This window comes from Taudactylus pleione, unplaced genomic scaffold (genome assembly GCF_031769625.1).
Source record: "Taudactylus pleione unplaced genomic scaffold, aTauple2 ptg000041l, whole genome shotgun sequence".
Lineage (NCBI taxonomy): Eukaryota > Metazoa > Chordata > Amphibia > Anura > Myobatrachidae > Taudactylus > Taudactylus pleione.
This window is the reverse complement of record NW_028284443.1, coordinates 43,571,371-43,594,416: the sequence shown is the minus strand read 5'-3', so window position 1 is coordinate 43,594,416 and position 23,046 is coordinate 43,571,371. Positions and strand designations below refer to the sequence as shown.

General features: G+C 44.0%; 1 protein-coding gene across 1 annotated transcript; it reads left to right on the top strand.

Moving 5' to 3' along the window:
- The first annotated feature begins 142 nt into the window (after positions 1 to 142).
- On the top strand, positions 143 to 22,473 carry LIG4 (DNA ligase 4). The gene is made up of 3 exons (XM_088456701.1): positions 143 to 265; positions 16,033 to 16,111; positions 19,355 to 22,473. The coding sequence occupies exon 3, from the start codon at positions 19,363 to 19,365 to the stop codon at positions 22,087 to 22,089; it is 2,727 nt and encodes a 908-aa protein (XP_088312827.1). The 5' UTR covers positions 143 to 265; positions 16,033 to 16,111; positions 19,355 to 19,362; the 3' UTR covers positions 22,090 to 22,473.
- The last annotated feature ends 573 nt before the right edge of the window (positions 22,474 to 23,046 follow it).

Genomic DNA, 23,046 nt, shown 5'->3' with positions numbered 1-23,046 from the left:
ATGTAGGGCTGTGTACATATGTTTATATTTATATATAACCAGACGGAAGAATCATTGTGCGGCTTATTTCCATTGTCGCGCCTCTGACGTACATGGCTACGCTAAGGGTTATGAGGTCTGGCATCATGGCGCTTAGTGATTACGTTCCTACTGCTGGAAGGACGTGACTGTGGCAGCCGGCAGTCCTCAGAGCTCAGACATAGATTACTATTTATGCTGTTGGCTGACAGTGACGCTGAGAAGAGCTGTGATATAGGGGCTGCAGGTGAGCGCCGGAGGAGGTGCAGAGATACACGGAGCTGTGTGTATTACGGCCCCACTTCCCCCTATATTACCACCAATGATAATAAGCAGATAGGAGAGGCGAGCCCGGGCATGTCTGACGTGTGGTCTCTGTGCTTCACAGTTTCCGCAGCAACCTCTGCAGTCTTCTCCCCAGAAAAATGGTGCAAGCCCAGTGGCATTATGATATAGCCGGGAGGTGGCAGACTTATTTTGGCTATTTCACACACAACGGTTTTGTCCGTCTGGCAAAAAAAAATACTATTTTTTTTTTGGTGGAAGTTACAAATACAATAAGATTTGCACACTGTACCGTGACCGCGTTACAGCCGTGATAACCATCCACAGTTTCAGTTTTATACATTGTAAAGAAGTACAAACACATGGCTATAACATTACACACGGCACAAAACCGGTGTGTGTGACGGGATTGATCCACAGGAAAAAAACAAATGCTTTTTTCTGCTCGTACAAAAACATTGTGTGTGAAAAGAGCCTATGGGCGGAATTAAATTTTCGCCCGATAGGAGCTATTCAATTGTTGTTCCTGTCGGGCGCGATCAGCTGCTGGTGCACCATATCAGCTTGCACCTGAAACAGGCGAAAAGTGACCTGTTTGGGTGCCCAAACGGTACTTTTCGCGATTATGCCCAGCACTTTGGTTGGGGGTAGCCGTTTTACACGACTAAACCCGACCTCTATGAGCGCGATAACAGGTATCAATTGAATAGCGCCCAGCGATCTGTTACTTTAAACGGGAGATCGGGCGTGCTAAAGCAATTGAATACCGCCCTATGGGTGCAGGTGAGGTATTATTTTGTTCTCACTGCTTCACCTAGGTGTAAGCCAAACTTCAGTTTAGTAGAGTATATATGGTGCCCATAGGAGCCAATGACCTTCTAGCTAGCATTTATCAAGTACAGTATTTAAAATATACAGTACAGTAGAAATACAGAAATTCTGTGAGAGGACTGTGTAATAGTATGGCACTGCAGAAGGTGTCTCCTATTATGATGAATAGCATAGAACCATTTAATTCCTTGGTATTAAAAGCAATCTCTAGCATCCGGGTAAGAAATGGAGTTGAATCACCAATTTCTACTTCAGGGTCCATAGGGTATCCACAGGATACCTTGGGGTATAGGTGTGACGTCAGTCGCAGGGCACCAAAGAGTTAAGCTTTCAGCCTCCCAGGATGCACTAGGTCCCCCTCCTATACCCCGCCCCCGGGCCAAGGCACCTAAGTTTAGTTTGGTGCCCGGCCGGAGTCGGGTGCACCTGTTGGAGTGGGGGCTAGAAGAGCCCCTGAAGCTTTTTCTTCATGCAGCTGTGGCTGCACATCTGGATGAACAGCATGGACAGTCAGTCCTGACGTCCATGCTGTCTTCCCTACACCCCGCCGGTACCAGAACGCCGGTACTGATCCGGGGATGCTGGTGGGCGTCTGGGGTCACAGCTAGCGGTGACCCCAGATGCTCCGGACCATGGCCGGATTCAAGGGGGACAGAGGTAAGCAGCGGGGTCCCGCGGTGGGTCCCCGCTGATCACATGGTCCTAAGTCCCCAGGCAGGGGGCTCCCTGGGGACTGGCTGCAGCGTGGAGCCAGGCGACCAACCTGCGCTTCCACTACCCCCTGGGACAGCGGACCGCAGCAGAGCGGTAGCGCTGCGGCGTCCCAGGGGTTAAATGCATGCCAGGGGAGCGCGCCTTCCCTGTCTCACAGCCGGCGCCTCCCCCGCTGCACACAGCCCTCTCTGCACTGTGCTGACTGGTCCTGTGTCAGCGCTCCTCCCCCAGGCCAGCTTCTCTCTGCTCCTCGGCGGCCATCTTCTCTGCAACGCATGGTGAACGCTGCTGGAAGTCTGGAAGGAAGCATCGTGGTCTGGGTCCCCCCGCATACCTCTCCTCCGCTGTGGCTCAGGTCTGTGTATGCAGCGCTGTGTCCTACCAGGCCCTGTGTCTGTGTAGTTGAGTGATCAGCGCTGTTAGTGCAGGAATTGTTATTTCTCTGCATTGTATGTGACTGTGCTAGCGCTGCCTGTAACTTTTCTTCTCTAAACTGTCAGCTTTATTACTGTCCCTGTTCTTTCTGCTAAAGCCCTTGCGGTGCGGTGCTGCAGGGTGGTCTCTCGCCTATTTAATACTTAATTGGTGAGAGAGGTCACATACGTGGTGCCATAATGTCTGAAAGTGATTTTCCCCTCCGGCTACAGTGTACCACGTGCAAAGTACCGTTAGCGGAGGGGGAGGGTAGCGCGGAGGGCCTTTGCCGGCAGTGTTTGTCCATGGCGCGGCCTATTACGGTTACAGCACCGGTACAGGAGCCGCCCTGGGCTTGTTTCGCTCAGGCGTTAACAGCTTTAGTGGGCCAGTTAGCTCCGCAGCCCGCGTTTACTCCGAAGGGTTTGTCCCAGCAGTCTGTGGTGTCGTCACCCATGCAGGGGTTCCCACGACAATTGGTGGTACCCCACAGTCTCCCTATTTCCCCGCTCCCGGGTTCTCAGGAGCCAGCGTGGGTTAACTCCCTGACGAGTTCTGTACAGCACTTGTCGGATGTGTTGCAAGGGGAGTCTGTGATGCGGCCTCATAAAAGGCCGGTGGCGTCTCTGTCCGCTCCTTATGAGGATGACGAAGGGACGTCTGATGATGGGGAGATTCTGGATCCTTACGATCAGGAACCTTTCCATACTAAGGACGCTGATGCTAAGTCCAAAGTATATATTCCTGGACTTATTCGGGCGGTCCGCACAGCCTTGGTGATTGAGGACGAAGTTCCCCCAGCGGCTAAATCTAAGTATGCCTTTTTCAAAGATGTGAAGGGCGATGCCACAGTCTTTCCTCTTTCGGGTCAGTTGGTGGACCATTTAGAGGAGGCGTGGAAACAGCCTGGCAAAAGATACCAGCCGCAGAGACGCCTGGCGGTGGCTTATCCGTTCGCGGATAATTATTTCGCTAAGTGTGAATCCCCTCCACAGGTGGATTCTCACGTGACCCGTCTTGTCCGTAGTGCCACATTGCCGATGCCATCCATGTCCTCCCTTAAGGATGCTACGGACCGCAAGGTAGAAATCTGCCTGAAGTCCGCTTATTCCCTTGCAGGGGGGGCAGCACGGCCGGCTATGGCCATTTGCTGGGTTGCCAGAGCGATGGAGCGCTGGGCGGATTCATTAGAGGCTTCTTTTGAATCCGACTGTCCGGCCGAACAGGCGGAGTTGATTGGCAATCTCCGTGATTCGGCCACCTACATCAACGAGGCGGCTCTAGACATTAGTACTCTGGTGTCTAGAATTTCTTCAGCAGCGGTAGCTGCTCGTCGCACCTTGTGGCTGCGATCCTGGAAGGCGGACGCAGATTCCAAGAAAGGTCTGGAAGCGTTGCCGTTTACCGGAGAAGTTCTCTTCGGTCCGGATCTGGATAAGATTGTGGCCACGCTGGCGGCAGCCAAATCTGCCTGTCTCCCGTCGGCCGCTGCTCCTTCTGGTTCTGGACCATCGTCCTTTCGGTCATCTAGGGCCCAGGGCAGGCCCAAACCACAGTCGTTTCCTCGACAGGCTGGCCCTAAGAAATCGGTCAAGCCCCGGAAACAGGCATGAAGTACCAGACGTCCGGCCCCCAAGCCAGATGACAAGCCTGCGGCCTGACGGTCCGGGTCTCCCCTTGGGGGATCCCAGGGTGGGAGGCCGCCTGCTGCAGTTCTCCCGGTGTTGGTCGTTCACTACGACAGACACTTGGGTTCTGGAGGTGGTCTCTCACGGGTACGCCCTCTCCTTCCGGCACAGACCCCCGGCTCGATTCTTCACCACGGGTCTACCATCAGACCGGAACAAGGCTACGGAGCTGCGGAAGGTATTGCACACTATGCTCCAGGCTGGAGTTATAGTGCCTGTTCCATTCTCCCAGAGGGGCCAGGGTTTCTATTCAAATCTATTTTTGGTACAGAAACCCAATGGGTCATATCGTCCGATTCTCAACCTCAAAGCACTCAACAAGTCTTTGCGGGTCCCGAAGTTTCGGATGGAGACCCTACGGTCCATCATTCTGGCGCTGGAACCTGGGGACTACATGGTGTCATTGGACATACAGGACGCTATGGCGGTCATGGCGGCTTCTCTGCGGCTGCAAGGAGTCCGCATGTTGCCGTACTTGGACGACCTGTTATTGGTGGCAGGATCTCCAGAGCTCCTGTTACACCACTTGGACCTGACCATTGCACTGCTGCAACGGCACGGCTGGCTAATCAACTGGCAGAAGTCCACTCTAATCCCGTCTCGGAGGATTCTGCATCTTGGAGCCTTATTGGACTCGGGACAGCAAAGGATCTTCGTGACGGAGGACAAGATCTCTGCTTTACAGTCAAGGGTGCGCAGTTGTCTGCACAGCCGCCGGGTGTCCTTACACTCGGCGATGAGGTTACTGGGCTCCATGGTGTCGGTGTTCGACATGGTGGAATACGCCCAGTTTCACTCCAGACCTCTGCAGCACCTGATCCTGTCCAAGTGGAACGGGCTGCCTCAGTCTCTGAAGTTCCAGACGATTGTGCTCACCCCGGAGGTTCGCCTGTCCCTTGCGTGGTGGTTAAAGACGACCCACCTCAACAAGGGACGTCCGTTCTGGGTTCCAAATTGGGTCCTGTTGACAACGGACGCCAGTCTTCGGGGCTGGGGAGCAGTTTCGGGTCCACACTTGTTCCAGGGCAGGTGGACACCGACAGAAGCGGAGCTTCCAATAAATATCTTGGAACTCCGTGCGGTCTTCAATGCTCTCCTGCAGGCACAGCGGTTTCTCCAGGGTCACCCGGTGCAGGTCCAGTCGGACAATGCTACCACCGTGGCCTACATAAACAGGCAAGGAGGAACTCGCAGTCGGGCGGCTCTCGTAGAGGTCTCTCGGATCCTGGTTTGGGCGGAGCGCAATCTTCCGGCCATATCAGCGGTCTTCATCCCGGGAGTGCTAAATTGGGAGGCGGACTTTCTAAGTCGCCAGGACGTTCATCCAGGGGAATGGTCCCTGCACCCGGACGTTTTTCAACTACTGGTGGACAGGTGGGGTCTTCCAGAAATCGACCTCATGGCGTCCCGGCACAACAACAAGTTGCCGGTGTACGGGTCTCGCACAAGAGACGAAGGGGCGTCTCTGGTGGATGCTCTGTCCGTCCGGTGGACGTTCAGGTTCGCATACCTGTTCCCTCCGGTCTCCCTTCTTCCACGGGTAATCCGGAAATTCAAACAGGAAGGAGGGACGCTCCTGTTGATAGCTCCCGCGTGGCCCAGACGGCACTGGTTCTCAGACCTTCAGGGTCTGTCCGTGGACAGTCCTCTGCGGTTGCCGCTACGACCGGACCTTCTGTCTCAGGGTCCTTGTCTTCACCCGGACCTGACTCGGCTGTCTTTGGCGGCGTGGCTGTTGAGACGGCCATGCTGAGGTCCCGGGGGTTTTCCAGCTCTGTGGTGCGTACCATGTTACGAGCTCGGAAACCGTCTTCCGCGAGGATATACCATCGCGTGTGGCATACGTTCTTCCAGTGGTGTCGACCGAGAGGTTATGCACCGCGGGAGTTTCGTCTGTCTCGGATTCTCGCCTTCCTGCAAGCGGGACTAGATCATGGGCTTCGCCTTGCTTCTTTGAAGGTACAAGTTTCGGCCCTATCTGTCTGGTTTCACCGTAGGATTGCTACAATCCCGGATGTGCGCACCTTTATGCAAGGTGTTCTCCGTATTCAGCCGCCCTTTGTTCCACCTGTGGCGCCTTGGGATTTGGCTGTGGTCCTGAGGGCTCTCCAAGGACCGCCGTTTGAACCACTGGGCTCAGTGGATATTAAATGGCTAACAGCTAAGACTGTTTTCCTTCTGGCCGTTGCTTCAGCCAGACGTGTTTCTGAGTTAGGGGCTCTTTCTTGTAGACCCCCTTTCTTGGTTTTTCATGGGAACAGGGCAGTGCTCCGCACTCGGCCCGAGTTTCTTCCCAAAGTTGTTTCCCAGTTTCATGTTAACGAGGAAATAGTTGTTCCGGCCTTTAACTCACCGGGTCTTTCCGTGGGTGAGGCCTCTTTGGATGTTGTGCGGGCCTTAAGGACTTATGTTGACCGCACTTCTTTGTTTAGGAAGTCGGACGCTTTGTTGTCCTCTATGGCTTCTGTAAAAAGGGTTGGCCTGCTTCAAAGCAAACTTTGGCAGCCTGGATCCGTATGGCTATTTCTGAAGCTTATCTTCATGAAGGCCTACCGGTCCCTCCTTCTCTGAAGGCTCATTCCACTAGGTCTGTGGGTCCTTCGTGGGCAGCTCGACGTGGTGCCTCGGCAGTTCAGATCTGCAAGGCTGTTACGTGGTCTTCTGTCCATACCTTCGTGAGGTATTACAGGTTTGACACCTTCGCCTCTCAGGATGCTTCCTTCGGGCGGCGGATTCTCCTTTCTGCACAGGAGCGTCCCCACCCTTAAAGGATACTGCTTTGGGACATCCCCAAGGTATCCTGTGGATACCCTATGGACCCTGAAGTAGAAAATATGAGATATGGTAAGAACTTACCCTTGTTATCTCTATTTCTACGAAGTCCATAGGGTTCCACAGGACTCCCGCCCTGTCGCACCTGTGCTGCAGATGGGCTTTGCACTGGTCACCGGTTTTCCGTCTCCCTCTGGTGAGAATGTGATTCTTGTATGTGTCCAGATCTTTGTTCTCTCTCTTCCTTCTCCTCCTCCGGCCTATGGCTTGGTAACTAACTGAGGTGCCTTGGCCCGGGGGCGGGGTATAGGAGGGGGACCTAGTGCATCCTGGGAGGCTGAAAGCTTAACTCTTTGGTGCCCTGCGACTGACGTCACACCTATACCCCAAGGTATCCTGTGGAACCCTATGGACTTCGTAGAAATAGAGATAACAAGGGTAAGTTCTTACCATATCTCATATTATTTGCTACAGCTAGCAATCATGCATTTCAAGATGTTGATATAATGATTTAAATAAACCACATAATGTCCATTGATTGACATGTATCAATTCTGTATTTATAGCAAATTACTGCTTCAATGTGTCTTAGTGATCATAGAGCTGATTCAGCAATATGAAATTAGCCTCCGATGTATTATGCCAGAGTCCATGCAGCAGAGGTTTATAACAGGCTCTCATTTAGTGATTTAGAGATTATTGCTGGCTGGTAGGAAGAATGTATCAACCTGCCTGACTGCAGCAGACGGAGTTCCGCACTTGTCACTGACGAGCCTTGGTGTAACTTTCTGCGTGTTTGTTGCAGTCACTCACACGGACCCCGGTACTTGGCCTGAACACTCTTTTCTGCCAGGATTTGCAGGATCAGCTTCCAGCATATACAGGAAGCCTTACGCGGTTCTCCGCTGATAGTGATGGCGGTTTCGTCAGAGAGTACATATACTGGTTCATTATCCTTGGATCTTTTCCTAATTGGATATAGAGGAGTATTACATGGTGATCTGCAAGGCCTCAGTACACCCACTTGTACATATTGCTGTATCTGTGTTTCTATTGCCTGTGCCTGACTATCACTGAGGGGGTACTGTTTCATTTTCACAGGTCTGGCTGTATGCTTCATTTTGATGACTACTGGGTCGACGGGTAGGAGTCCTACATCCAATTTGCCTTTAGTCCATATTTCCTGCGGTACCCTATTCTCAATTGCAGTCAGGAAAGGCTGTGTCTGGTTTTCAGATGGGGGTGAATGTCATGAGAGCGTGTGCAGTGTCATAAGCAACCGTCTGTAGTAACCCTGCTGGTGTGTTTAACATAACTTCCCCATTTCTGTATATTATGCTAGCTTCCAGAGCTGCTAGTAAATCCAATACATTTACTGATGAGTCTTTTGAAATAAAAAACTGAGTAGTTATCATCATTCCCAAGTGTAACTCAATTTGTACTGGTTTTGTTTTGGGGAGACTGGTTATTTGTCCCCCAATACCCACTACATTAGTGGAGCCTGGTCCCTTATGCTTGGGTTCTACTGTATTTTCTTTTAAGACACTGGTGGCAGCCCCGGAGTCTATAAGACAATTTATCTTTTTATTTCCAAATTTAACAGGTACCATAATTTTGTGGTCCTGTTGGGGCATTACATGTTAAGGGACAAACTAGACTCTGGGGGTCTATTTCCTATTGTGTGTTACCATCCATTAAGAGATCTCGGTTATCAGTTCTCTTTAGTTTGGGACAGTTTCTCTTTATATGTCCCTGTTCCATGCATTCCTCAGATCTTTTATAATACTGAGATTGACCTTCGGCTTTGGGCTTACTCTTTGGTGGGTATGGTTTAAACCCCTGCCACTGGTTCTGCTGTGATACCACATAAATGGGTTGGGGTGTTTATCTTTTTCTTGCCTATCTCTGGCATTCGCCTCGAAGGATCTCAGGATTTTCAAAAGATCCACCAGTGGCATAGAGGAGTACTCTGGTCTGCATGTTTTTAGTTCCTGGAGTAATTCTGGCTGCATGCCATTGAAGAGGGTCAGTTTCAACATCCTGATATGCCCAGGGTCATTTACATTGAACCCCTGATCAGTATGCCTCTTCAACAGTTTCTAATAGTACTTCACTATGCCCTGGCCTTTGCCCTGAATATCTTCTATTGTTGGCATATGCATAGTCTTTTAGTGGTCTATAGTCTGTAATTCTCAATCCAGAGATTGCCACTCTCTTGAGTCATTTTGTCCTGGGAGATCTGGAATTGGAATAGCATTCTGTTCCAAATTCACCCTCTCTAGCTATTTCCCCAGCAGTATGCATACCTGCAAGTCTTTCAGTTAAGTCATACATATCTAGCCAGGTGGCATTATGGGACTGCCCTTGTCCTGGCCATTTGTCTATGGAATCCCATTGGATTAGTTCTGGGCTCTGGCAGGTTTTTAATAAACATAATTTCTAAATTTGTCCAAGCTCTGAAGCTGGTATTAGTTCTCTGTAACTGATCACCCTGTGCCCCTCCTTGTTTCGGTTATCACTACTGGATGCAAGGGTCTGGGATTACAGGGTGGTGGTGCAGAGGCTCCTTCATTTGCCTCTAGTCCTAGTAATGCCTTTCTATCTTTTCTTAATACGTTACATTGCATACATTGTTTGTCTGACCAATAGTGTACTCCCTCATAATTACATCTCCAGGTCCGTTTTTTCCTGTGGTCTACTGAGAAAACCAGCCAACTGATCAGCTGTCGATGTAGTGGGAGTCCTGGCAGATTGCCTTGATCCCCCCCACCAAATCAAGGACTGGACTCTGATCAGGGAGCCTGACAGGCTTTACAGATAGTTTCCCCTGGTACATTACTGAAACCACAGTTTAAACCAGACCAATTGGTATAATGATTTATTCTTAGATCTCACCTTTGTCTAACCCTGTTTTCCAATTCTACACTGGACATATGTTGAATTAAGTTCTGATGCCCTGTTTCTTGTTCAAATTGAAGTCTATTTGTCTTTTCTACCCAGTCATTTCATGATTTCTGAGAGATCATGTTTGTGTAACTATCCTCCACTTCTGCTTCTTACATCTATCATCTTATGATGGACAAACCAATTGTTTTCAGGAACATTAGCATTTTGGAACATTTTAATTTTGTCATTCTTTGCCATATCATTTCCTCAGTACCTGTGGGGCTACACAGACAGGGATATTTTTACTTTCTACACTATTCATTGTCAGAACATTACCTTGTTCGACTTATTTCTTGGAGATAAATTACCTTATGTCTTCCCTATAAGTGTCTGACTATGGTCAGAGACTACCTATATCTTCATGTCTTGTTCCTTAGACATTTTGAACAATTCTGTGCCCTGTGTAGATTGACAACTTTTAGTGACAAGAGATCATTATGTTCCATACAAGACAATCCTCCCTTTATTCTATCTCCTGAAGTGGGTGTGAATCTGTGCCTAATTCCTGACAGACACTTCTCCAAGGCCTACCTTGGTGTCTCTCAGTAACCTAGAAATGACAACAAACACATCTTAGTGTATCCCAACCTTCTTCCCAATATTCTGAATTTAAGGCTTCAGCGTCAAGTCCTAATACTAACTTGCCCTGTGGTATGATGATCCTTACATACCACACTTTACCCCCTTCTTCTGAACTCAAATCCTGTGATAATATCAAAGTGACTATACAAACACACCTAGGACATATTCGTATCCTGATATGGACAAACCCCCTGACCCAAGCACCTCATATGGGTCACCAAAAGGGACAGCAAATAGTCTGATCAAAATCACCGGACACTTTTACCGTGCCACTTCTCTCACCTGACAGTGGCAGTACATCCCTAATCCAAACCAAATAAAATCAGGGGCATCTCAACAAGGTCTGGCATACACTGTGCTACCAAGTCAAGATTAGTCTTTATTCTCCATAGTCTGGGGATGGACCCCCGATAAAGTTCAGACAGAAAAAAAATCACACAGACAGAATATCTTTCATACTTCAGTCATGTCTAACATATAACAACAAATGAGACACATTGGTTAGTACATTTCAGAAAAATAAAGAAAAAACCTTGAGGGTGACCAATAGATACCCAAGACTAATCCCAGGACAGATCGTTACTTGATATGATGTAAGAGAGGCCAAGAGAGTAAAAATCTACTTACCCCAGGTTGACCTGGCATCTCCTTCCTCAGATCACATTCAGATGTCCGTCCAGTGGTCAGTTCATATGGGTATCTCGGTAGAAGCTCCATGCTGATGAATGTGGCCACTCCTATGGGCAGTGGACTGAGTGAACGTGGTCACTCCTATGGGCAGTGGACTGAGTTCTTGGTGGCCCTTAAACCTCAGGAAGGCAGCTGCTTTTCGAGCGGAGAGAAATACACACAACACAGGAGTGTTTGATTACAAGTATCTCTCTGCTTTAATGTTGTAATGATTCCAATATTTATACATCTGAAATGGCTAGAGAAGTATGAAATCTGTCCAAGGCATACATTAAACTTTCAACAATCACAAACAGTTCTGCTTAGTCACTGTAAACCGCATTTTCCGACTTAAGTGCTGCCCACAATACTGTTCGTGCAAGCACTGAGCCAGAAAACAGCATTGCTGCCCTATTATAGTCGGATTTCTGCTCGTACCTAAGGAGGGTGCGAGCAGAAATCCTCTAGTCGGGAGTTTACAGTGTGGTCAATTGAATAGCTCTGGGAATTCCTTCAAATCATGCTGAATTGAATCGCCCTAGTGTGCTCTGCTTCATGCTATTCCTTAAACAGGTTTTAATTTAGAAAATCCTCTTTCACATTTAGCTGTGCTTATAGGTATAGTCAGTCCAATAGCAGATAGTTTTACTAAATTTGGGAAAGAGTCTTTGAGCTCACTTGTGGTTGAAAATGTATGCATTATTAGTTTTGAATCTAGATTTTTGTAGGACTCTAGTTCAAAGAACTTTGATGCAACTACCCATTCTAGTTTACTATTTTCATATCTTAAGATCGCAGGACTTCCATTTATGGAGTACTGCTCAAAAATAATTTTACAAGCCTCATTTTGATCATAGTACTCTGTATTGAAAACTCTTGATAAACGAAATCTTGCTTCTTGGCAGTTAATAACTATGTCTATGTATTTACCATAGCTTTGTCTTAAAAGCAATAGCATTAGCATCAGAGTAATTTACTTGAAAGTCTGACCATCCACCAGCAAGATGGAGATTTTTAAAATGAGTAGCAGGTGTGTCTCTCAATTTCATAACATAATGCATAGTTTTGTAGCTTTTAAGATGGGGTCTATTTCTGTTAAATTTACATCTTGCCTTTGCCAAACTCTTGACAATTTAGACAAATGAGGAAGCACATCTAAAAGCATCACAAGTGAAGCTACAAAATTATATTTTCTCATATATATGCTTAAACCTTCAGCTTTGATGTAATTTCTCTCATTGGCATTTCTTTCCAGTGCAGCTATGACATTCACCACGGTTTCTTTTAAAGACTGTACAGCAAAGTCAACAGACAGCCACCTAGTGTCACTAGCCATTTTAAGTTTAATTTGAGGACTGTTCAGTGTATTTTGTGACAGCTTTTAGCTTGTCATGTGAAGGCAGGGAGGAGAAGGAAGGGGAGAATATCACAGTGAAAACAGCGATGAGCGGTAATTTCATAGCCTCTCTGCTCACTACTTGATACCATGTGACACGGGTTGCCATGGTAGTCACATAACACAGGAAGATCAGAAGATTTATCAGTTATTAATAAGTCTGCAGAAATAAAACACAGAAAAATGATATTCAGGTTTTTCTGGCCTGCCCCAGTGATTGAAGTGTATAAAAATAAAAACTTTTTTTTGTTCGAGATTTCTGATTTAAGTTTGCATTTTTACTTGTATGTTGTGTATAGAAGACACCATGCATGAATTATTCAGATTAGAATCTTTGTGATGTACCAAAGTTGAAGCCAGATAATGGTCTGCAGTCACATATAATTAAAAGTCCAGGAATGATGATGATCGTCCATGCAAGATGAGGTTTTACCTCTTTCTGAGTTCCGTTTTTTTGGAGGGAAAAATCCGAACTCAACGTGCAAACTCGAACCTATCCGAGCCTGCACATCCCTAGTTCAATATCAATTTGAGTGGTACTATTTAGTGAACTTCATTTGGTTGGCTCTTGTTCTTTTGCTCACACTGAAACATGATATATTGGCTTCTGTGACTTGAAAGCTACTTTTTTAGAATGTTTTCTTCCCCAATGTACCTTACTCATTACTATGATCTGTTCCCACACTAGTCTCCTGTCTCCTCCCTTTGTTAAATTTTTACTTATTTCTAATCTACCTGTCACTAATGCTGGTCGTACACTGTCAGATTAAAGGGGGTATACAATTAGCCACGATCGGCAAAAAAAAAGGGATTTTTTTGTCGATTATCCCCATTTTTTGCCAAAGGGTATTATTCCCCATATCCTTTTATATCGGACAACATAATAGGATATTTCTCCAGAAAACACACAGGATCCATGATAAGCTCACGGACCTATGTGTTTTTGCCATTTCAGCAGTGAAAAAACAGCACTTTTTGTAGATTATTTTTTGGGACACATCAGGTCCCGAAAAAAACCCACGATAAGTGCTGATATCAGGCGGCACTTTGTGGCGTATTGGATAACCATGCGACGATCCATTAGCAGCTAATTGGATAACGCTGAAAATGTCTCCGCAAAACTCCCTGAAATCGCATTTTAGTTTTACAATTCTGATAAAGAAAAATTACCTGTGCATGCTCTGCTCGTTATATGGCTGATTTGTAGATATAGACAAACATACAGTATATTGTATACAGATATACAGAAATAGACATATATATTATATAGATATAAATAAATAATAGTACACATATACGCACACACACAAATATATAAACTTATATAAATATAGATTTTAATTTGCAAATACTATACAAATAAATAACAATTAATTGACCATTGGCTTGTAATATCTGATATAAAAGTTCACTAATTAATGATGCTTCTGTGGTGAAATACATGAACTACAGCACATACCTTGTTACCAGGAACAAATGGGGAACTGGAGGGAAATAAAAGAAGACACAGATAGGGGAGGGAACTAATGATCAAAAATAATAGAATTGTGAGCAAAGGGAATGGGATTGAAATGCCGGCGGCATGCAAATCCCGACAGAGGCAGGTAATTATGCTAACCTCCCCTGCCCCCCCCCCCCTTAACACTAATCCTCCCTCAATGGTGCCTTACTCTAACCTTCCCCCGGTGGTGCCTATCCCTTACTCCCCCTTACTGCTCCCTAAACCTAACCCTCCCGGGGGCGTGACTAATCCTAGCTCCCCCCCAAACCTAACGCTAACTGTCCTAAACCTTAACACACTCCACCGCCCCCCGCTACTACAATGACTGGCGTCCCGGACTTGCCTCGTTTGGGCACGCGTCCTCCTGGATTCCGGCGTCGGGATTATGATAGGCGTCGGTGTTTCGACGCCTATCATAAATCCCTAGCTGGTATTCTGCTGTCGGGATTGTGACTGGTGGCCGCTACATCCCGAGCAAAGGTATGTGCTGTATTTTATGTACTTCACCATTGAAACATCCTTAATTAGTGAACTACAAAGGGTAATATTTTGGAAACAAAAAGTTTCGCTGTGGAGAATTTGCCTAGACCAGAGGTTCCCAAATGCGGCCCTCAATGCTCCCCAACCGTTCAGGTTTTAGAGAGATCCATGGTTGAGCACAGGTGACTTAATTAGCACCTGTCAATTTGATTTAACCACCTGTGCTCAACCATGAATATCTCCAAAACCTGAACTGTTGGGGAGCCTTGAGGAGCGTGTTTGGGAACCTCTGGCTTAGACAAATAAAAAAAAAAAAAAAGGGACCACCATAACGGAGATACAAAATAAATATAGAAAACTAAGAATATAAGTCCCTGTTGCTGTTTCCTGTTGTCACACTAAGAAAAGTATTTTCATATCCCGATGAAGAGTTGGTACAAATAAGTGTGTACAGTTAAGAGCAGGCTTCCAGAATTACCTGCAGGCAAAACCGCTCCTGGTGTAAATTAATTAGAGGCTTTAATCCAATAGTTATGGTGATCCTTTTGCTGTATAAACCACCAAACTAAGCTTAATACTAGCAGGTACTCCCATAAAACAGGATTTTTTGGGGGGGATATCCCACAAATAAATGATAAATAGGTAACACACAACTGTGCCTTTATGGCTGACCTCTGTGACAACAGCTACTCATGAGTGCTGTTTTATGTGCATTTCACACATTGACAACACACACATCCTCCAATCTCTACACAAGTCTCTTCCTGCTCTGAGTCACAGGTGCAGGATGTTCCGGGTTTTACATGGCATGCTTGCTTTGTGCCCAGTTGTCCCCCTCCACAATATGAACAATGCTCCCATATCTACCAGTTTGTTGAAATTATTGAAAAGTAAAGACAGTATATCTTATTTCTTCAGGGCTTCTGCTTTTAAGTCAGAGATGGAAAAATCATAATGTATAAAGAATTTGGGCATCGGTTGTTAAATCTAAGAGCCAACAGAATATTAAAAAAAAAAAAACTAGGGAAGGTGTGCATCCATTGACTTTAATAGAAATTATTTGCAAACGTTAAGCACATCAGTAATTTGTTAAGCCCTTTGCAGCTTGGCATTACTCCAGCATTGCATTATGTATACTTCTGAATGAGTTAATCACACATCCACCTTGCACCTGATAACCTGCAGGCCGCTATTTAATGAGCCCGATAACTTATCGGGGGTGAAAGAGAGGTACGCTCAGGCTTTATCGCCCGAGCCTATTCAATTAGGCTCCCTTTTTCACCCAGTACCTTTGGTAATGCCCATTAAATTGATGTGTTAACGGGCATTAAAACACTAAATTGTTTAAAGTTCACCTAGTTATTGAGGATTTTTTGCACCGTTGGTGCAGTGGTGAAAAAAAATCTCTGATAAGTGCTGCTAATTGAATACTTCCGGGGGATTAGTTAGCCAGTGGTAAATTATCATGGCTAATTGAAATCCCCCCACAGTTTTTAAATAAAGTCCACTAAAGTGCATTAATGCTTTTAAATCCAGTTGCTGACATGGGAAAGAAAGTACATATAGCAATGAAAACCCTGCTGTGTTCTAAATTTGCTGTTCAAATCCCCTACCATTTTTATATATGTCCTCTGTTGCTGACAATCCACTGACCTTGTTCAGATTCCAATCTGCTGCCATTGTGTTATCAATATACTGTACCAACCAGGTTATCACATGTACTTTTCTATCTGCAGGAGTGTCCTTTTGATCTACTGTGTCTACTGCGGGGGTCCAGCCAGATCAACTGAAGGTTTTATTTTTGCATTCATATTGGTTTGTAATATTATTTAATTTCCAATTTCAATTTTGTCTTGTAATCAGGATTAAAAATTAATACCAATGAAATGGAAGGGAACAGGCCTTACTGTAAAGTTATTACTATTTTATGGCACTTCATGATTTTTTTTTTTTGGTTTGTTTGCTTTTTTTAATGCTTTTATTTATTAAAACTGAACTTCACCAAGAACTCTAGTGACACTTATACTTATTAATAAGTTGTTAAAGGAGGGTTTGTATTGGACAGGTGTGCAGCATCCAATCAGGTGTCACCTTCACTCAAAGCACTGTTTTACCAACTTGGTATCTAGTAAGAATGTCAACAGGTTTTGAATTTGTACACTCAGAATGTCGACATGGACAGAAGGTTGACAAGAAAAATGTCGACATGATAAACATGTTGACAGTACATTTTCATGTTATTGTTGGATTAGGCTAAAATAGCAAAAATAAACATTTCGACATTTTGGTGTTGACATGTCAAATGACATTTAACTATGTTGATATTTGTTAACATCAGTGTAGCTTATCGACCTAATGTCCATGTCGACATTCAGAACCTGTCAACATTCTGAATGTTGGCTTTTCATACTTCACCCAGCAACTACTGTATTTAAACTGAAAATAATAAATTGAATGCCACCTCTGGTGGTATTAGATACATCATATACAATTGTAACCTGATTACAAGCAGAAGGCAATAAGCATTACAAACATACTTAAATAATGATTAGATAGCTGTTTTGAAAGACCTAATGGCCTCTATACAGTACATCAGCGACGGATTGTCGCAATTCTCTGATCCCCCAGACGTCTTCCAATTGGGGCATGTCAGAATGACTGTACTGTGCACTTGGTTCCAGGACTACAATAAATTGATTCACTTCTAGGGGCTCCCACTCAGCCCTGTGGTACCATAAATTCATAAGATTTTAGAGGCACATTGCCCCCATTATTCTGCCATTATTCTGCCATACATGTGTGTGTATATATTTCTGAGTTTCAACCACCCAGAGATCCTTTAGTTAAAAGTTGTGAAACTTGGACACATGTATGGGCCTTTTTAGACAGGTGGCAGTTTTTGGTGACTAGTGGGTTTTCAGAAGTGGGAAGCTCTAAGCAACTGGAGAGCAGGCAGAAACTTTGTTCAAAATTAGGAGCCATTAGCCGACTTCTGTAAGTAGATCTAAGTTCGTGCACTGTAAATTGTGGTCGAAAGATGTCGTTTCAGGTACTTGGGTAATTAGTTTTGAAGCTATTGATGGCTAAACAGGCAAAGTATACTATGCATCTGTACTCTAGGAACAGGCAACCTAGATCGGACAATGTGTAAAAGTCATGGGCTTTACAGTTGCACAGCAAGATAAATATAAGACAGAGTGTTTCAATCTTGCCTACAGTAGTTCAATTTGAGGCGCAGTACCACAGACTATATCCCCATAGTATATAAATTGTATGATGTGCTGTCAGGCCATGGGAGTTAGCTATAATTTGTTTCTATAGAATAATCCCAATTAAGATGACATTTTGGATGTCAGGGTGTCTTAATGCAAACCAAAATGAAAGGTCAGGATTAAGTGACAATGTCAGATTAGTACTGTACTTCTCATCAGATCAGGCATAATACACTTTCCAAGTTTAGCCCCTATTCTGGTGGTTCCCAAACGATGTCCTAAAGGCACAATAACATTCTACATTTTAAGGATATTCATGCTTAATTTGTACCTCAGTCAGTCTGATTATACCATCTGTGCACAAGCATGGATATCCTTAAAACCTGGACTGTTAGGGTGACTTGAGGACGGAGTGGGAATCTGCCATATTCTGAATAACATGGATACTGTTTTACCAGAGTATAAAAACTGTTTATTGTGTAATCTGCACACATGCAAGCATATATGTTTGTTTATAATCTTAAAGGCATTGTAAGGTGTGTGTGTGTGTATATGTATAATAGAAGCTTGGCACACATCATAATAAAGCATGAGGATTTAGTTAATACTTTGATCAAAACAATTCAGCTTTCAGCCCGTCATCTAGAGACCCCAATTTTCTGCAAGTTCTACTGTATCACTCAGAACTATAAACATGGCAATTGCTATTACATGTGAATTAAACATAAGCTATGCTTCCTGGTTTGAAGCTCATCTGCACACAGGCTTTTAAATGTAAGATATCCAACAAGCATATCAGCGATTAAACACCAAGGAGAGCACCCCAGAGTTGGTTCATATAGACCAATTTGTGTCGGGTACTGTTTTAATGCACAGCAGAATTATGGAGTTCCTGCAAAATCAGAAAATGAGTGCAGTGTGAGCTATGCATGATATGTGTGTATGGGTTAACAAGTACTGGGGTCTTCCTGATAAATAGTAGTTAAACCACCTTAAAGTATATGTTCCAATATCAGCCCCAAAGTTTGTTAAACGGTGTAGTGTTATCGCATAGGATTTTCCTCCGTCTCAATCGAATATTGTGGAACATGTATAGGATAGTTGAAAATTAATGGCTGAATAATCTACCTTATTAATATTAGATGAATACGTTTTATACTAGACAGTGTCTCATCTTCATATTCTAGTTTTGCTTAGTCTAAAGCCATCCAAGTATCCACTTGCCAATTAAACACAGCGATTGAACGATTACGACATCGTAGTCGTTCAGTCGCTCATAAATCGGGCAGTATAATGTCGGAAACGACCAGCGATGCGCGCTCCCACTGGTCGTTTCTGACATCAATCATCGCCTGAACATGACGGTCAATCTGCGATAACGTCAGATTGGCCATGTTCTGGGATGAGGGAGGGTGCCTGCACTAAACGACATATCGTTCAGTGTAGGCACTACAGGGGATGAGGAATGACTGTACGATTACAATGTTGTAATCGTACTGTCGTTACCCCATCGGCAAGTGGATACGCACCTTAAGAGGTGATAGGCTCTTTAATTGTGAGGCCGCAGTCTGGTATACACTTATTTGCACATCTGTTTTTTCACTAGTAATAACTGCACTATAATTATTTAGCACCAGACTGCTCACGTTGTTTGTGTGAATGACTGACTATTCAGTTGTGAGTTTTTCAAGCAGGTTTACTGTCACCAATAGGAAAGTTCAAAAACTAATATTTATAGTCTTATCTTGAATAAAAAAAATTCAAAGAGAAATTACAAAATTTAGGCTTAAGTTCTCTTAAAACAATGTAAATTGCTTTTTTATTAATATTATTATTATTTTTCCAGAAGTCAAGATGTCTGCTGCAGTTTCTGTGGCCAAGAAAACGGTAGCATCAGAAGTCCCATTTGCAGATCTATGCGCTACTTTAGAAAAGATTCAAAAGTGCAAGAAACGGCCAGATAAAATAAATATATTAAAGCAGTTTGTTGACTCGTGGAGAAAATTCCATGATGCCCTGTATAAGGATCAGCCTAAAACTACAGACTCTTTCTATCCAGCTATGCGACTTATCCTCCCACAACTGGAAAGAGAGCGGATGGCATATGGAATTAAGGAGACTATGCTTGCTAAACTATATATCAAAGTTCTTTGTTTGCCTAAAGAAGGCAAAGATGCTTTAAAGCTTTTAAATTATAGAACTCCTACTGGCTCAAATACTGATGCTGGCGACTTTGCTGCTATTGCATACTTTGTCCTCAAGTCACGATGCCGAAAAGATGGAAGCCTGTCTATACAAGATGTCAATGACCATTTAGATGCAATTGCAAATAATAACGCAGGAAGAAAGAAGGAACTTGTAGAAAAAAGCCTAATGTATTTGATAGCTAACACCACCGCTCTGGAACAAAAATGGCTAATTAGAATGATCATAAAGGACATGAAACTTGGCTTTAGCCAGCAAACTGTTTTTTCCATCTTTCACCGTGATGCTGCAGAGCTACATAATGTCACCACAGATCTAGAGAAAGTGTGTACACAGCTGCATGATCCCAATGTGTGCCTCAGTGATGTCTCCATTTCCATGTTTTCTGCATTCAAACCAATGCTTGCAGCAATCGCTAACATTCAGCATATAGAAAAACAAATGAACCACCAGAGCTTTTACATTGAAACAAAACTTGATGGCGAGAGAATGCAGATTCACAAAGATGGTGATGTGTATAAATATTTCTCCCGTAATGGGTATGACTACACCCAGCAGTTTGGAGCCTCTCCCCTTGAAGGTTCTCTAACTCCTTTTATTCATAATGTCTTTCACATTGATGTTCGAAATTGCATTCTAGATGGTGAGATGATGGCTTACAATACAAATACTCAAACCTTCATGCAGAAAGGTAACAAATTTGACATAAAAAGAATGGTTGATGATTCTGACCTTCAGACATGTTACTGTGTGTTTGACATTTTGTTGTTTAATGATCAGAAGTTGGCTCATGAGACACTTGCCAAAAGGTACAATATCCTTCGTGATCTCTTTACTCCAATACCAGGAAGAATTCACATTGTTCACAAAACAGAAGCTAGTACAAAAAAAAATGTTGTGGATGCACTAAATGAAGCAATCGATAACCGGGAAGAAGGAATTATGGTTAAAGATCCAATGTCTATTTATAAGCCAGATAAACGTGGAGAAGGGTGGTTAAAACTTAAACCTGAATACGTTAATGGCCTAATGGATGAATTAGATCTTCTAATTGTTGGAGGATATTGGGGCAAAGGTCTACGTGGTAGCATGATGTCCCATTTCTTATGTGCAGTGGCAGAGACACCAGCACCTGGGGAGAAGCCATCTGTGTTTCATTCGTTCTGTCGTGTTGGCTCTGGTTACACTATGAAAGAGTTGTATGATCTTGGTTTAAAGATGGCTCCGCACTGGATACCTTACCGAAAAAGAGATCCACCTCACAATATTTTGTGTACGACTGAAAAGCCTGAAGTTTTCATCCAACCTTGTAACTCTGTTATTGTTCAAATAAAGGCTGCAGAGATTGTTCCTAGTGATATGTACAGAACTAGTTGTACTCTCAGATTTCCTCGAATTGAGAAGATAAGAGAAGACAAGGAATGGTTTGACTGTATGACGCTTGATGATTTGGAACAATTTCGAGAAAAAGCTTCTGGGAAATTGGCTTCAAAGCACTTTGATATTAATGTAGAACCACAAGAAAAGAAACGAAAAACTGCCCCTAAGATTAGGAAAGTAATAGGTGTGGTTTCACATCTGAAAGCACCTGATCTTACTAACATCCCAAAACAGTCAGATGTTTTTAAAGATGTTGAGTTTTGTGTGATGAGTGGAACAGATGATCATTCAAAGACTGAACTAGAGAGCATGATCGCTGCATGTGGTGGCATTGTAGTTCAAAATCCTGGACGAGACACCTATTGTGTTGTTGTAGGGGCTACAAATGTTAGAGTTAAAAACATTATCTCATCAAATGATTATGATGTTGTTAGAGCAGCTTGGCTAATTGAGTGCCTTAACATGAAAACCTTTGTGCCTTGGCAACCTCACCATATGATTCATATGTGTCCATCCACCAAAGCACGTTTTGCCTTTGAATATGACTGCTATGGTGACAGTTATGTCACAGATACTAATGAGAGTGAGCTGAAGGACCTTTTCACTAGAATGCCGGACATGGATGAAAAAATCCCTGTGAGCATGATTGCTGACCTAGGACAACGCTATTCATGGGAAAATAGTTCTCTCAGTATTTTCCGCCAGTGTGTTGTATATGTAGATGTTTTCACAACCATCAATGAACCAAGCACTACAATTGAAACATCCAGCTTAGGTATAACAGCACTGGAGCTACGTTTTCATGGAGCAAAAGTAGTGAGCCGTTTGGAAGAAGATGTATCTCATGTAGTTGTAGGTGATGACTTGTCTCGTTTAGCAGAAATTAAAATTTTAAGGCGGACCTTTGACAGAAAATTCAAAATTGTTACAGTTTTATGGGTACTAGATTCATTGGAGAATGAAAAACTTTTAATGGAACAAAACTATTTAAAGTAATACTGTTAAAATGTTTTACAAATGTTTTAATATTATTCTCACATTGCACTGTATCATAATGCATAGGATGGACGTGTCCTTCCACTACATATTATTTTAAAAACATTTATCCAATGCTAACCTATTTTACAATTTTTTGTTTTTATATTCAGATTTTATTGTTTATATGTAAAATACAAATTTAAATTTTAAATGTCAAAGGTAAAGAATAAATCCTGGTGAATGCCACTTCTGTCCACGAGCTTAATACGACTTACTATAATTGTAGCTCTTACACAAAAATATTGGGAAAATATCATGCTTTTAAAATGTTTAACATTCTATTTTATTTCTACTTTATTTATTGTTATAATGGTATTAAAATAAAGCTATATATTACTATGATCTTTTGTGGATTGTTTATTTTTATTTTTTTGTTTAAATGTACAGAATATTGTGAAGGAGCAAGACCTCACTCCCAAGAGACCCCACCCACAACAACATCTCTATGTTGTAGGTGCTGCTCTGTTCTCATGCTGTATCAGTGCATGTGCAGTGCCCGATCAGCTCTTATGCAATGGCAGTGGACATGCGCAGTCAGGTGCGAAGCAACTAGCATGCAACAAGGAAGGTTTTTTTTGGGGGGTGCATGGGAGGCAGTGAAAGGGTTTGACTTATTTTATCGTATCTGCACTACAATTGGGAGGTACAGATGTGTTCTCGCTCATCCTAGCTATCGTTGTGCCATACAGGCATCTTAGTCACGGCTTGAAAATAGCCTGGGTCGGCGCAGTAAGACGCAAGTGGATCCGGGATGCAGTCAGGAAGCCGACGGTGGAAATGCCAACCGCCTGCTTCTCGACTGTCTAATCCCGGCAGGGGTCTAATATCCCGACGCCTGTCATTTTACTTGCGCTGGGAGCACGACGCCCGGCATACCGATCGAAGGGGGGGTGGGTTAGGATAGGGGGCTCCCGA